This window comes from Trachemys scripta, chromosome 4 (assembly GCF_013100865.1).
Source record: "Trachemys scripta elegans isolate TJP31775 chromosome 4, CAS_Tse_1.0, whole genome shotgun sequence".
Taxonomy (NCBI): domain Eukaryota; kingdom Metazoa; phylum Chordata; order Testudines; family Emydidae; genus Trachemys; species Trachemys scripta.
The window spans coordinates 121461576-121478454 of NC_048301.1; the positions used below are offsets into that span (position 1 = coordinate 121461576).

General features: G+C 45.5%; 1 protein-coding gene across 1 annotated transcript in view; it reads right to left on the reverse strand.

Annotated features, from left to right (window-relative positions):
• Positions 1-16879, reverse strand: part of LOC117876533 (complement receptor type 2-like) — a 74397-nt gene that overhangs the window by 27909 nt on the left and 29609 nt on the right. The window contains exons 11-21 of the mRNA XM_034768795.1: positions 13988-14056; positions 12127-12267; positions 10519-10701; positions 7057-7233; positions 6276-6458; positions 5404-5586; positions 4656-4838; positions 3204-3395; positions 2861-2957; positions 1583-1668; positions 838-1020 (exon numbers count right to left, since the gene is read on the reverse strand). Coding sequence (XP_034624686.1) covers positions 838-1020; positions 1583-1668; positions 2861-2957; positions 3204-3395; positions 4656-4838; positions 5404-5586; positions 6276-6458; positions 7057-7233; positions 10519-10701; positions 12127-12267; positions 13988-14056 — 1677 coding nt within the window. The remainder of the gene's footprint in view (positions 1-837; positions 1021-1582; positions 1669-2860; positions 2958-3203; positions 3396-4655; positions 4839-5403; positions 5587-6275; positions 6459-7056; positions 7234-10518; positions 10702-12126; positions 12268-13987; positions 14057-16879) is intronic.

A 16879-nucleotide genomic window follows, 5' to 3' on the forward strand; every position in this document is an offset into this window, starting at 1 on the left:
TCACAAGTTGGACAACCAAAAAAATCACTGGACAATTTAGGCTCACTATTTAATGTATTACAATGCAAACCCTAATGGCCTGTTGCTTTTCTGAATCTTTTACTCATTTGTAACAATCTCGTCCCACCCCATTATAGAAAAGAGCTTGACTGCAAGACTACTGTCAAGGGGGAAAACAAAAGTTAGTTCATAATTATTCAGCATGTGGAAACTAGAAGGTCACCATCTACCTCCAAAGGAAGAGTGAAATGTGAGTGTAGTTACTGGAAAGCCTGCTCATAACTGATAAAAATAGTGAAATTCAGCAGAGGAAGCAGAAGTACCTGCAAAAACTGTGGTGGACCAAGAAGTTATTGAATATCATCTTCTAAATCACTTCCAGTTCCCATTTCAAGATGGGACAGACATGAGGATCCTGAGCAGAGGAAGATAAAAGTGCTCTGCTTTCACCTTTAAGATACAGAAATTACCCTCAGCAGACCCACGGCTCTTGCCAACTTGGGTCACTTCTCACAGCTGGTGCAGTTTGAGGAATCATAACCCCCAAATGCATTGTGGGAAAGCACAAGGATTGCAGCAAACAGAAGGGACAAAGTTACTCACCTGGCATCCCCACTGCCCCCAACCTGGTTCATTTCTTATTCTCTGGGTGTGTTCCTAACCATTGGGACCGTCCACCTCTCCCCTCAAACCAGTCTGTAAAGTCTCTTGATTTGAGGTGAGCATCAGGCAGGACAGATCCAGACTGGGTTAGTGTTGGAGATCCTCACAGATGAGACAAAAGGGAAACCTGTTTCTAGATGAATAATACGAACAAATCAGAGTTTTGACACTTGCCTGGTTCACAGACGGGCAAAGGTGGATCCCACGTGTCATCAGTTTGGCACTGACTCAGACTGTGACCCTTCATGGTGTAGCCGGGATCACACTCAAAGGTAACACTGTCTTTATACGAATAGACATGTCTGTCACCAGATAGTCTTCTTCCATTCTGGATTTGTGGGGCTGGGCAACTAACCTCTGAAAAAGAAACGCTTTAGCTGAAACAGGGCCAGAGAGAAAGAAAAAAATGTCTCCACCCTACGCAGCTCTCAAGCCTTGTTTAGGCTTTCAACTTTTCCATGTCACTTGTTGTACTAGCCTATATTACTCCTACTTGAAACTACAGATTGTTGTGGGAAATGTGGAGGCCACCCTGGGAGAAGGAGATGGAGATACACTGGTCACAGCGTAGGTCCCTTCATAGCAATTTCACAAGTATTCTCTCCTCAAAGAGTGTCCTCTGTACAATCCCCCTCACATATGCCTATAATCCTGTGAGGCTCTTGTGGGTAAAGTTCTGGCTCGGGACTTGGAGATCTGGTTTAAATTTTTGGCTGTGCCACTGACCAACTCCGTATATCACCCTGGATAACTAATCTCTGTGTGCCTCATTTCTCCCTCTCTAAAGTGGAGATCATAATTCTTCCTTCCCTCTTAATTAACATTTGTGAGGCAAGCAAATGGGCACATGTAACCACATGGACAGACAGCTGTGACCTACTTAGGTAAGCACCTAGACGGACATTTGTAATTTACTTACTCTCACAAATGGGAACTTCACCACTCCATGCAACACGCATGCCAGAAATCTCACATCGTCTGTAAGGCTGTCCAATCAACCGGTGTCTGGAGTTAGGCAGAGGGGGTTATCAGTTGTTACCTATTCCTTTGATGTTTGCGTTCTCTTGTGAAGCTCAGTTATTTGTGAAGCTCTTCTCCCCAGCCACAGCAGGTGGGGACCAACACCACCAACTACTGAGTGATAATCATAGGAGAAAAGGCTCCTTGCCAACTCAGAACTCCCCAGCCCCCTGAGGAATTAAACCATGGAACACAATCCTATGTAGGCCCAAAGAGCTGGCATTCTTTGAGCCAGGGGATCCAAAGGTCTTTCCTGTGCCCTCAAGCCTTCCTCACCACATCAGCACTATCATTCCCCACCATGGAATCACAAGCCACAGGCAAACTAGTAACAGCATTTTCTCCCAGCACTTTCTCGCAGGTTGCTGCAGGAGGGGTATTATTATGCCTGATTGAGAGGGGTTTTGTTTTTCTCATGATGGATGAGATAAGTTTTTGAGGGAGTGGGCCAGGGAGACCCAGCTGGGGTCTGGCTACCTTGAGATTCATAAACTAAGTCAATCATGACTGTTGTAACCCATGCAGGAGTAACTCCCCACCCCAGCAGAGAGGTCCAAATACAAAGACACTGTCCAGCAAACCTCAGCTGAGCTGGTTCTGGAGTTCAGCAGGCAGCTGTTGTTACACGCAGTGTCTGTGCAATGGGACTTTCTGCAGTCACAGGCTCTTCCCTTTGGCCCCCACATATGACACGCTCTACAAGGGCACATGCCAGCACTACAGCTGCAGACCTTTGTTTCTCAGACCCCGAAGCACAGTCCTAATCTTCAAATGGAGAGGGCGAATGACCCCCTCTTCTGCCACCGTATCCCCAGCGCTCTGAATCGGGCACTGTCCCCAGCAGGGTTTCCCTTGGAGACACCTCATCAGTCTGGCAGGTGGGCAGTTAGTCGGTGAAAACCCTTCCACCCAACTCTGTACAGAAAGGCAGCCATTTCCAATGATTTAGAAGAAGAACTGTTCCCCTGTCAAAGCAGGGGTAAAATCCAAGAGATTCCAAGGTTTGCCCTGGTCACTTGGATCCTACTCACAGGAGACATCTGTGCTCAGCCAGCACCTTCAGGCAGTACGGAAGAGTAAACTGCTTTCAGGAGTTGGGGGAATACGAGGATATCCATTTGTGTTCCACAGCTGCAAGCTAAGCACAAGTAGTCAGCTCAGGCAGTCTGACACTTACCCTTCTTCACAGGTGAAGTTGACAGTTGACCCAAAGAGGAGATCTGTTATAATAACTCTGCCGTTCTCTGGCTCTCCGGGATGACCACACGATTTCTCTGATAGAGAACAAGGCTAGGATTAGGCTTCTCTCTTTCAATGCTACAATTATTCCCAGGGATCTGTCCCTATTTAACACACTCCACAAAGAAGGCATTTAGAAGGACCAGAATCGGCACAGCTAGAGAACTTGACTAATTACTATTAACTATTTAAAGGCACATTAGTTGTATCCAGGCTGCAAAATGTTATTGCCATTAAGACCTTTATCAAACAACGGAAACAAAATCCATGAAGATATTCACTTTTACAGAACTTGAGTGCTTCTGACCACCTTCGATTCTGAAGGCATGTAATAGTGGGTGGTATCTGCAGCTGTCTGCTGTATCCAGGCCGGCAAGTATAGTTTATAGTCTTCCCAACAGGAAAGTAAGACTGATTTTTATACTCGCTCTTCAGCTCAGCAAAGGTAAACCTCGTTGGGACACCACAGCCCTCTAGGAAGAAAGGAAATACACATGAGAAAAAAGAACCATATCTACTGTACTGCTATGTACCATATCAGGTGCAGGTAGATAAAACAACAGTGTTACAAAGAAACAACTGCGGATCCGCTTTATAAATATTCTTCTAGGTGTTACGCTGGGATTAAAGCCGAGGGAAAGAGAACCTTCAGACAAAGGTGCTAATGCAACAAAATCCATAGCTGGAGACTGAACCTAAAACAACACACACAGGGCCAAACTATCCGCTGACAAAAGAACCTCTATTTCCAAATCAACTAAAACAATATATGCACCTGCCCCGTTTACCTCTGGTCCTAATATCCATCCTTGGGCTGCCATACTCCCAGGATGCTAAAATGTGCCAGTTTTCAGTAGTACTGTCAGCAAAAGACTAAAGAATCACAATAGTTGCTTCTGGCCTTAAAGCATATGACTCTATAAATGCAGCAATGCCCAACGGAATTAATATCCACATACAGCACCATCTATCAAAGGACCCAAGCCCTTCACAAACTTTGATACAACAGCTCATTGACTCAAGATACTTAAGTTATCTCTTACTCTCATTTAGCGGCTGAGGTTATAGGATGAGCACACCTCACCGATGGCAGACGTGGGAACATAAATAACCACTCATCACACTGCCTCCACCATGAGCACTGTCTTCTCATTGCATCTAGCAGTTTGTACACACCCACAGTACCACCCTGTGAGCTTTCAGACTGTTCTGATGAACGCATTCACTGCCACTTCCTTCGTTTACATTTTCAAATTCAATTGTCCCATAAGGATATATTTGCATTTATAATAACAGCAAGTTTCTGGGTTCACGCCATTAGTTAAACCACTGCAACATCTATGTGTGGACATGCCCTAAGAGTCTGCGTAGGAGTTTGTCTATAGGGTCATTTCTTTCGCAGAGCCTTTAACTTCATTTTCATTAGTATTTCTACACTATTTCATCTTCTTGCTGACACTTTTATAAATCCTTTCAACTGTAATCTTGTCCGGCAGCGCTCAGGGAGCCGTGCTCTCCGCCGGCATCAGTGTGCAAGTTCCACTGAAGTCAACTGAGCTTCTTGTGCCAGCAGTGATTATAGCCCTGTATGTCCCCCTGGGGGATCTATTCCCAGCTGTGAATTTTGTTACATTAGCTGGTATGTCTGAACATTCTTTCTCTCACTTTAAAACCTGTTGAGTGACTGACACACCTACAGCCAAAGGGAAGAAGCCAACCGAAAATGCATTCACCTTCACATAGAGGAGAAGGGTGGCTCCAAGTTCCAGATGTGGTACAATAGATCGTAGCCTCTCCCTGGAGGGCGTAGCCGGGTTCACAACTGTAGTTCACATATGTTCCACTGTTGAAAGTTGCCAATGGCTTGGCATTGTGTTTCCCTTTGACAACGACCGGAGGTGGGGGACATGGCAACGCTAACGGGGGAGAGTGGAAGAAGAATATTTCAGTGAAAATCTGAATCATGTTTAAAATAGGCTGGTCTGCAGGAGGGGGGAAAGCCCAGGATGCATGTGTTATGTCAAACCCTCCATTCCACCATTGATGCAACACATCAAAAAAGATTAAATATCACCTACCTAGATCCCCCTTCACCCGCAAACTCAGATTTTCCCAATCTGCTACTTTTCTGTACCTACAAATTTCCCTTGATTGCCTTAAGAATCCAAAATAGAATTTGTTGAGAGGGGGATGAATTTTGTTGATTTGTGTTTCCATTCACACCTTTAGGACGCTCAGTGAGACAGAGCATTGCCAGATCTCTGGCTGTCAGGAGGGCAGAGCAGGATGTAGGGGATCAGCTATCACAGTGACGAGCACAGTCAAGAGATTACGGGATGGGCGGATATTTGTATGTTCCCCATTCACAGCTGAAAAGTAACCCCAGGATGCGAAGAAAGTTTATTTTTTAGCCTCCAGGCACAACCCTACCAGATATTGATCATCTCAGTTACCCTGCAGTCAACCCTGATTCACACTTACCCTGTATGCAGACTGGAACTGGAGGATCCCAGGTTCCTTCATCTCGGCACTGAATCTGACGGCTGCCATTCAGGGTGTAGCCAGGGTCACATTCAAACCTTACTGTGTCCCTGGGTCTATAGACAGGTCCACGTCCAGCTACTTTTCTTCCATGCTGGATTTCTGGGGCTATGCAGAGAACCTCTGAAATTGAAAAGGTGCAGAAGGCGTCAGCCTGCCCGGCAAGCAGTGCTGTTCAGTGGGCACTTGGCACCTGTGCTCTGCACTGGCTCCCTACCGGTTTCTGGGGAGAGTTGATGGTGTTGCTTTTAACCTCTAAAATGCAAACACTTTAGTGCTAGCCTGCCTAAAATCACATCTCACGGGTACCATACTGCTCCTCTCGTGGTGAACAGAGGCCCCAGATGGTTCCCTCTCAGTGACTGAGAGAGCAGGGCTAGGGGGAGAGCTTCCTGTGAGGGGCCCTCAGTTTGGTGCTTTGGTCCTAAACAGTATTGGCCTGTTGGCTTTTGGGGGACACATTTTCCACTTCACTCAGCATGTAGCAAGGGTGGGGATAGCGTGTCTGTGAATGTGAGGGGAACGTAGAGATTAGCTGCTAGTTTTTCTAATTTATGTTAAGGGTACCCAGGGTATCAGACAGGTGCAGCTTTTTAATATTTCACTAATGTGGGGTGTGTGTGTGCATAGGAGTGCAGAGTTTGCATACAGCACATTTATTTTCAAAAGCATTTATTTCACTCTGTCCCTATTTAAATGGAGCTTTAATTCCCTGCTATTAAATTTGTTGCACTGGTGACCTTTTCTTCTGAGTAAAATCCTGTGGTAGGAGCTTCTTCCTCTTAGTTCTAGGTAACAGAACATAAATGCACCTTCACACCGAGGAGGGGGAGGGCTCCACGTTCCGGATGCTGTACAATAAATAGATGCCTGCCCAGTTAGGGCGTAGCCGGGCTCACAGCTGTAATTTACAGACATTCCAGTGGTGAACACTGCCAAGTCCCAGCCGCTGGGCTTCCCGTTGGCAACGGCTGGAGGAGAGGGACACTGCAGCACTACAGGGAGGGAAGAGAGTCTTCACTGAAGCAGAGCTCATACAGGCTGATCTCCAGAAAGGAAAAAATCCACATGCTTGTGTTGAGTTGTGCCCAATGCAATAGCAGTGAGGCAAATGCACAGCAGGGGTAAAGTTACCTACCTCCATCCAGTCACATCCGACCAAATACCCATAAAGCACGATGACTCAGTCATGCTTCTTGTAACCCTCAGACATTTTGCCAGCTGCGTTAGTAGGGGAGCAAGGGCTATTTCCACTGTATATTTTCTGTTTACATTGGAAATGCTGCCACTTTGGGACTATTTCTTGGTTGGTAGGGGCCATCCGTAAGTTCCCTTAAGTTGGGAGGGGGGTTAAGTCAGCAAAGCTGACCAGGACTCAGTTCTTCAGGAATATTTTTGGAGAGTAGAAAAGCCCAGATACTGTGGAGAGGAGCATGGGAAACACTGGGATAGCTACACAGATATTTGCATTCCCCTTTTCAGATCTGAAACTAATCCCACAGTCCTTTTGACCTCAATACTCAGCCCTGCCAGATCTTACTCATCACAATGGGATCAAAGATAACCCACCATCAAAGCCTGAGTCACACTTACTTCTTTCACAGACAGGGACAGGAGGATCCCATCTACCATCATCTTGGCACTGAGTCTCTGGGCTGCCGCTCAAGGTGTAACCAGGGTCGCATTCAAACACAACAATGTCTCTGGGTCTGTAGGCAGGCTGTACCCCATTTGTTCTTCCATTCTCCACTTCTGGGCTCATGCACGTGGCTGAAAGGGAAAGCATAACAAACCCTTTAGACTCTAACGCACGTGTGGGATGGAATGGACTGAGCCATTTCCTTTGATAAGTCTTTTACTGTACTTCAATTTCATAACTATTTCCACACTCTGACGTCCTCTTGTCACCTGTGTCAATTCTTTCACTATGAACATTACCCAGCTGCACTCGCAGAATCATAATTCATGGTACGAGTGGATGCAAAGCCACTGAAGTTAAACGAGCTTCTCTTGCCAGCAGTGACTTTGGTCCATGTGTCTCACTGGAAGTTTAGTCCCCAGCTGTGTAATTTGTTGAATTGGTGTCTTGTCTCAAAGTTCTTGTGGTCTCAATTTAAATTCACATGTATATCTGACACACCGAGTGAGGCAAAGGGACGCCGCAAACAGAATAGAAACGCACCTTCACATTGAGGGTGCAGGTTGCTCTAAGCTCCAGATGCTGTACAATGAAGTGATGCCTTCCCAAAAATGGAGTAGTCAGGGGAGAGTTCTGCTGATTTGTGTTTCCATTCACACCTTTAGGACGCTCAGTAAGACAGAGCATTGCCAGATCTCTGGCTGTCAGGGGGGCAGGGCAGGATGCAGGTGATCAGCTATCACAGTGATGAGTACAGTCAAGAGATGAGGGGGTATGTGGATATTTGTATGTTCCCCATTCACAGCTGAAAAGTGACCCCAGGATTCAAAGAACGTTTATTTTTTTGCCTCTATAGGCACATCCCTACCAGATATTGATCATCTCAGTTACTCTGCAGTCAACTCTGATTCACACTTACCCTGTATGCAGACTGGAACTGGAGGATCCCAGGTTCTATCACCTTGGCACTGAATCTGACTGCTGCCATTCAAGGTGTAGCCAGGGTCACATTCAAACCTTACTGTGTCCCTGGGTCTATAGACAGGTCCACGTCCAGCTACTTTTCTTCCATGTTGGATTTCTGGGGCGATGCAGAGAACCTCTGAAATTGAAAAGGTGCAGAAGGCGTCAGAATGCAAGAACAAGCGGTGCTGTTCAGTGGCTGCTTAGCACCTGTGCTCTGGACTGGATGGGGAGAGTTTATGGTGTTGCTTTTAACCTCTATAATGCAATGTCATAAACATTCAGCTAAGGGTAGCATAAACTCCCTCTTTACCCTGTAAAGGGTTAATTCCTCTTTTACCTGTAAAGGGTTAAGAAGCTCAGATAATCTGGTTGGCACCTGACTAAAAGGACCAATAAGGGGAGAAGATACTTTCAAATCTGTGGGGTAAGGTTTTTGTTTGTGTCTTTTGTTTTGTTCTCTCAAAGTCAGCAAAGGAACCAGGGCAGGGTAAATACATCTCCCTAAACCATATCTGGACTAAAGCATCTAGTATTGCAGAAATAGTAAGTAATAGCAAAGAAATGCATTAGATTATCTTTTGTTTTAGCTTGTGAATTTTCCCTGTGCTAAGAGGGAGGTTTATCCCTGTTTTTGTAACTTTAAACTTTTGCCTAGAGGGGAAATCTTCTGTGTTTGGAATCTTTTTGTTACCCTGTAATGTTATCTTCCATCCTGATTTTACAGAGGTGATTCTTTTATCTTTTTTTTTAAAATAAACTTCTTTTAAGAACCTGATTGTTTTTCAGTGTCCTAAAGACCCAGGGAGTTCGATCTATGCTCACTTTGTAACCAAATTGTTAGGATATTATTCTCAAGCCTCCCCAGGAAAGGGGGTGTAGGCGTTTGGGGGGATATTTTGGGGGGAGGTAGGGCTCCAAGTGGCCCTCCCTGAATGTTTATTTAAATCACTTGGTGGTGGCAGCGATCAAGGACAAGGTGGAACTTGTGCCTTGAGAAAGTTTTAACCTTAGTTGGTAAAAATAAGCTTAGGGGGCTTTTCATGTGGGTTCCCACATCTGTACCCCAGAGTTCAGAGTGGGGAAGGAACCCTGACATGGAGATACATGTGGATGCAAAGCCACTGAAGTTAAAGGAGCTCTTTTTGCCAGCAGTGACTTTGATCTGTGTGTTTGACTGGAGGTTTAGTCCATAGCTATGAAATTTGCTGAATTGGTGGCTGTCTCAAAGTTCTCACGGTCTCAGTTTAAATCCTCGTGTGTGTCTGACACACCAAGCGAGGCAAAGGGAAGCCACAAACAGAACAGAAAAACGCACCTTCACACTGAGGGAAGAGGCAGTTCCAAGCTCCAGATAATGTACGTTGAAGTCATGCCTCCCCAAAAAGGGAGGAGCCAGAATCACAACGGTAATTTACAGACACTCATCACCCAGAAAAAAATATCAGGCTCCTTTAAAGCATCTCAAGTTGGGCAACCAAAAATCACTGGACAATTTAGGCTCACTATTCAGTGTGTTACACTGAAGTCCTAACCGCCTATTGCTTTTCTGACTCTTTTACTGATTTGTAACAATCTCATCCCCACCCCATTATAGAAAAGAGCTTGACTGAAAGATCAGTGTGATGGGGGAAAACAAAAAATGGTTCCATGATTATTCCACATACAAGAACTAGAGGGTCGTATCCCACATGCAAAGGAAGAGTGAAAAGCCTGTGTAGTTACTGAAAGGACTGCTCAAAATTGATAAAAATAGTGAAATTCAGCTAGAAGTTCTTGCAAAAGCTGTGGTGGACCAAGAAGTTACTGAATATCATCTTCTAAATCACTTCCAGTTCCCATTTCAAGATGGGACAGACACGAGGATCCTGAGCAGAGGAAGATAAAAGTGCTCTGCTTTTAGCTTTAAGTAGAGGTAAGAAATTCCCCTCAGGCAGACCCATGGATCTTGCCAACTTGGGTCACCTCTCACAGCTGGTGCAGTTTGAGAAATCATAACCCCCAACACATTGTGGGAAAGCACAAGGATTGCAGCAAACAGAAGGGACAAAGTTACTCACCTGACATCCCCACTGCTCTCAGAGCCCTGCCAGCACTGCCCCCAACCTGTTCATTTCTTATTCTCTAGGTCTGTTACTATGTATTGGGACCGTCCACCTCTCCCCTCAAACCAATCTGTGAAGTCTCTTGATTTGAGGTGAGCAGCGGGTAGGACAGATCCAGCCTGGATTAGCCAAAGCATGAGCCCTAGTGCCCTGGGCGGGGTAGCAAAAGCCCAAAACTTCAGCTCCAGGTAGGGGGCCTGTGACCTGAGCTCAGCCACCCAGGGCTGAAACCTTCGGGCTTCTGCCCCGGGCGGTGGGACTCAGAATTTGGCTTCGGCTCCAGGCAGAGGGTCTCGGACTTCGGCTTCGATCTCAGTTACTCAGGAAACAGACTTGATTCACACTTACCCTCTGTGCAGGCTGGAACAGGAGGATCCCAAGTTCCTTCATCTTGGCACTGAATCTGACGGCTGCCATTCAGGGTGTAGCCAGGATCACATTCAAACCTAACTGTGTCCCTGGGTCTATAGACAGGTCCACATCCAGCTACTTTTCTTCCATTCTGGATTTCTGGGGCGATGCAGAGAACCTCTGAAATTGAAAAGGTGCAGAAGGCGTCAGCCTGCCCGGCAAGCAGTGCTGTTCAGTGGGTGTTTGGCACCTGTGCTGTGGACTGGCTGGGGAGAGTTTATGGTGTTGATTTTGAGCTCTAAAATGCAAACACTTTAGTGCTAGCCTGCCTAAAACCACATCCCACGGGTACCATACTGCTCCTCTTGTGGTGAATAGAGGCCCCACATGGTTCCCTCTCAGTGACAGTGAGAGCAGGGCTGGCGGGAGAGCACCCTGTGAGGGCCCCTTGTTTTAAACAGTACTGGCCTGTTGGCCTTCGGGGACACACTTTACTCTTCATTCAGTGTGTAGCAACGGTGGGCATAGCGTGTCTGTCTGTGAGTGTGAGGGGAGCGTGGAGATTAGTTGCTAGTGTTCTAATTTATGTTAAGAGTGCCCAGGGTATCAGTCAGGGTTTCAGTCTAATGTGGTGTGTATGTGTGTATAGGAGTGCAGAGTTTGCATACAGCACATTTATTTTCAAAAGCATTTATTTCTCTAATTAAATGGAGCTTTAATTCCCTGCTATTATATTTGTTGCACTGGTGACCTTGTCTCCTGAGTAAAATCCTGTGGTAGGAGCTTCTTCCTCTTAGTTCTAGGTAACAGAACATAAACGCACCTGCACACCGAGGAGGGGGAGGGCTCCACGTTCCGGATGCCGTACAATAAATAGATGCCTGCCCAGTTAGGGAGTAGCCGGGCTCACAGCTGTAATTTACGGACATTCCACTGATGAACACTGCTGAGGCCTGGATGCTGGGCTTCCCATTGGTGATGGCTGGAGGAGAGGGACATTGCAGCACTGCAGGGAGGGAAGAGAGTCTTAACTGAAGCAGAGCTCATACAGGCTGATCTCCAGAAGGGAAAAGATCCACATGCTTGTGTTGAGTCGTGCCCAACACAACAGCAGTGAGGCAAATACACATCGGGGGTAAAGTTACCTACCTCCATCCAGTCACATCCCACCAAATACCTATAAAGCATGATGACTCAGTCATGCTTCTTGTAACCCTCAGACGTTTTCCCAGCCACCTTAGTAAGGGTCCAAGGGCTATTTCCACTGTATATTTTGTGTTTACATTGGAAATGCTGCTACTTTGGGACTATTTCTTGGTTGGTAGGGGCCATCCGTAAGTTCCCTTAAGTTGGGAGGGGGTTAAGTCAGCAAAGCTGACCAGGACTCAGTTCTTCTTGGATCTTTTGGAGAGTGGGAAAGCCAAGGTACTATAGAGAGGAGCACGGGAAACACTGGGATAGCTACACAGATATTTGCATTTCCCTTTTCAGATCTCAAACTAATCCCACAGTCCTTTTGACCCTGCCAGATCAAAGATAACCCACCATCAAAGCCTTAGTCACACTTATTTCTTTCACAGACAGGGACAGGGGGATCCCATCTACCATCATCTTGGCACCGAGTCTCTGGGCTGCCGCTCAAGGTGTAACCAGGGTCACATTCAAACACAATGATGTCTCTGGGTCTGTAGGCAGGCTGTATCCCATTTGTTCTTCCATTCTCCACTTCTGGGCTCACGCACATCACTGAAAGGGAAAGCATAACAAACCCTTTAGACTCTATGGTATGTGTGGGGTGGAATGGACTGAGCCATTTCCTTTGATAAGTCTTTTACTGTACTTCAATTTCATAACTATTTCTACACTCTGACGTCCTCTTGTCACCTGTGTCAATTCTTTCACCATGAACATTACCCAGCTACATTCGCAGAATCATAATTCATGGTACGAGTGGATGCACAACCACTGAAGTTAAAGGAGTTCCTCTTGCCAGCAGTGACTTTGGCCCGTGTGTCTCACTGGAAGTTTAGTCCCCAGCTGTGGAATTTGCTGCATTGGTGGCTTATCTCAAAGTTCTTGTGGTCTCAAGAGACCTTGGGGCTCAGGGGCAAATTAAAGGGCCTGGGGCTCCGGCTGCCACGGGAGCTCCGGGCCCTTTAAATCCGCATCACAGCTCCGGCGGCCGGAGCTACAGGAGGGATTTAAAGGGCTGTGGGCTCCCCGCAGGGCCAGGCGCTCCGGGCCCTTTAAATTCTGGCCCCAGCCCAGCTGCCGGAGCTGTAGGCTCAGCAGAGTTGCCAGCTGTGTTCAGCGCAGAACCTGTACAGAAAAGAAAGTTTTATAAAATACTTGAGGTGCTCTCCCCACAACTGACTATTTAAAATAGTCCTACACCTACAGTTAAAATAGACCAAAAATCCGGCAGAGATTCCAGGCATGTAAAGACATCAACACCCACAAGCAGACCGGAGTGAAATTTATCTTGCCAAGCACCGGACAAAACATATTGAATTTTAAAGAATCAAATTTACAACTGCTCATATTGTCTCCCCAAGACATTTGAAGAAAAGCCCCCAAGCATGCCAGTGAAAGCACTGTCAGGCTGAATAATTGCTAGAGTCAACCCCCTCCCAGTGTTTTACCCACTTGATTTTCTCTAATATTTCTCTCTGTTGGGTATACCGTCAAGTCTGCACAAAGCAGAAGATCCACACGCATTAGGTGCATTACCCCATCATCATTCCAAGAGCTAATTCTCTCAGCTGTAAATTATCTACTTGTGAATTCTCATCCTTGGGATAACCGTATGGTTGGAGTCTAACTGTCTTTGTCCCAACAAAATCTACAGCTAAGAAATAGAATTTGTGCCACTGAAATGATCAGTGCTTGGACGCCATAGAGCGATAGAAGATTTTCACAGGCCACCCCCTACTGCAGTCAATATGGTTGTTATTAGTTGTGTCAAAATAGCGCGTGAGGGCTCAAGTCATGACTCACAGCCCCACTGTGCGAAACGCTGTAGAACAAAGAGGAGGTCCCTGCCCCCATTCCTCTCATTACAGCTGCCATCAATCAGCCCAGACAATAATATTCCTTACCCACGGTATTGGCCACGTCACTCTCCTTTTGAGAGGAATCAGAGGAAAGGGCCAAGGTCAGAGCGCTGTGGTAATCCTTTGGAAAGTGGAAGGGGGAGAAGGACCCACCAAAAGCATTTGATAACAAAAAGAAATGGCGCAGGAACAATGAGAGAGGCAGGAAAACCAGGAGAGCATGGAGTGTGCAAATGAACAACGAGCTCTCTGTCAAGTTTTTAGGCAAGCACTAGGTGAGCATCGTCATATCTGAATCTTTGAATAGCAGAATTATAGAAATTAAAATGACGTTCACACTGTACATTTCATTTTTATTCAAGTGGAAATTTGAACCCCAAATTCTAGATTTTTAGCAAATCCAAGTTCTTTACCTGAGGAAGTACCAGCTACTTCTGCTCCTTCGGGGGGGACAGTTGTGGGTTTGTCCTGGGTAATTATGACTAAGGCAAAAAGAAGAGGAAAAAGCAGTTATGAACATGACATCAGTCTCCCATCATCAGCTGGCCACTCAGTCAGGAGCTTGCCAAACTAATATTTAGGAATCTGCATCTTTAGAGACAAGACAGACTTATCCCACTTATAGAGTTGTCAATTAACTGTGGATATTCTTATTGTCCATTTTAAGTGTTTAATTCTATCACTTTGTCAACTTCAATGGCAGAGACTCCTCCTACCTGGTACAGGGAGTTATTTGTGATGCTTTCTCTGGTGCCAGACACTTATTACCAGACAGAACACACCATCAGCCATTCACCATGTCCACATGCCAAACAGAAGAGACATGCTGTATTCAGGGAGCCACAGAGAAAGCTACAAACAGCACTAATGAGTATATTGGGAAAACATCTCTGTCCTTGATGCGGATAAGGATTTTTGCACATCAAAATATATGGCCTGTTATATACATGAAGTATTTTCCTAATCAGGCATGCCAGACTACTTGAGTCTAAGCCCTGGTCTACACTACGAGTTTAGGTCAAATTTAGCAGCGTTAGGTCGATTTAACCCTGCACCAGTCCACTTGACCAAGCNTATATATATATAAAATACATACGTACAAAGCCCTGATACTTGACTACAGCAGGTATGTATTTTAAAATAAAAGTTACACGAGTTTGGATCTTTCCCTTGGGTGCTGTGCTGTATGTAGACTATCAGGCCCCTTCCCCATCCCCCTCCAGTAAACTGCATGAGTTAAACATCATCATTGTATGAAGCCATCAGGCATTTGGGTCAAGCTATAAGATCTACATACAATGACATTCTGGAATGGAACTTCCCTGCTTTTGCGGGAGTTAATATTAAAGTAGCGAGGTGACCAACCTGCCTAATGCCTCTGAAAAAGCCTCCATCCCAGCTGTTAGGCTGGGTAACTCAGCAAGAATAATACCAAGTTGTTGCAGCTGCTTGAATACCAAGTACATAAATGCATTGTTAGCTAAATGCAGTAGTGTGCGTGAGCACTGCCATCACCAAAATTAGGACTGTACAATGACCTTTATTTTCCCCTCCTAAGAACTTTATGGCTGTGGTATGAACTCACAGAAGCCTGAGCCTTCACTGCCAAGGAGCCCTCCCAGAGAGTTCTGAAAAATATGGTTTCCAAACAATCCTTTATGATGCACTGGAGAGGTTTTAGTTGGGGGCTGAAGGTATACTATTTCCGGTATAGGGCGGAAACCTACTGACCGCTACACTTACCTACATGCCTCCAGCTTTCATCCAGGACACACCACACGATCCGTTGTCTACAGCCAAGCTCTAAGATATAACCGCATTTGCTCCAATCCCTCAGATAGAGACAAGCACCTACAAGCTCTCTATCAAGCATTCTTAAAACTACAATACCCACCTGCTGAAGTGAAAAAACAGATTGACAGAGCCAGACGAGTACCCAGAAGTCACCTCCTACAAGACAGGCCCAACAAAGAAAATAACAGAACACCACTAGCTGTCACCTTCAGTCCCCAACTAAAACCTCTCTAGCGCATCATCAGAGATCTACAACCTATCCTGAAAGATGATCCTTTACTCTCACAGATCTTGGGAGACAGACCTGTCCTTGCTTACAGACAACCCCCCAACCTAAAGCAAATACTCACCAGCAACCACACATCACTGAACAAAACCACTAACCCAGGAACCTATCCTTGTAACAAACCCCGATGCCAACTCTGTCCACATATCTATTCAAGTGACATAATCATAGGACCTAATCACATCAGCCATACCATCAGGGGCTCGTTCACTTGCACATCTACCAATGTGATATATGCCATCATGTGCCAGCAATGCCCCTCTGCCATGTACATTGGCCAAACCGGACAGTCTCCACGCAAAAGAATTAATGGACACAAATCTGACATCAGGAATCATAATACTCAAAAACCAGTGGGAGAACACTTTAACCTGTCTGGTCATTCAATGTCAGACCTGCGGGTGGCTATCTTACAACAGAAAAACTTCAAAAACAGACTCCAATCAGAGACTGCTGAGCTGGAATTGATAGTCAAACTAGACACAATCAACTCAGAATTGAATAAGGACTGGGAATGGCTGAGCCATTACAAACATTGAATCTATCTCCCCTTGTAAGTATTCTCACACTTCTTATCAAACTGTCTGTACTGGGCTATCTTGATTATCACTTCAAAAGTTTTTTTTCCTCTTACTTAATTGGCCTCTCAGAGTTGGTAAGACAACTCCCACCTGTTTATGCTCTCTGTATGTGTGTATATATATCTCCTCAATATTTATTCCACTCTATATGCATCCGAAGAAGTGGGCTGTAGTCCACGAAAGCTTATGCTCTAATACATTTGTTAGTCTCTAAGGTGCCACAAGTACTCCTGTTCTTTTTGCGGATACAGACTAACACGGCTGCTACTCTGAAACTTCAGTATCAATAGAGCACAAGTAAAATGGATTAAGAATTGGCTGAGAGGGTGAGGTAATATCTTTTATTGAACCAACTTCTGTTGGTGAGACACTTTCAACCTTACACAGAGCTCTTCTTCAGGTTTGGAATACATTTCCCAGACCAAGAGTGGTGCGTAAGCATGAAAGCTTGTCTCTCTCAGCAACAGAAGTTGGTCCAATAAATGATATTATCTCACCCACTTTGCTTCTGTAATATCCTGGGACTGACATTGCTACACCACCACTGCATACAAGAACTGGCTAATGGACATCTCAAAGAGCAGTCATCAGTGGGAATCATTATCAAACAAACATGTTTCTAGTAGGATTCTGCAGGGATTGGT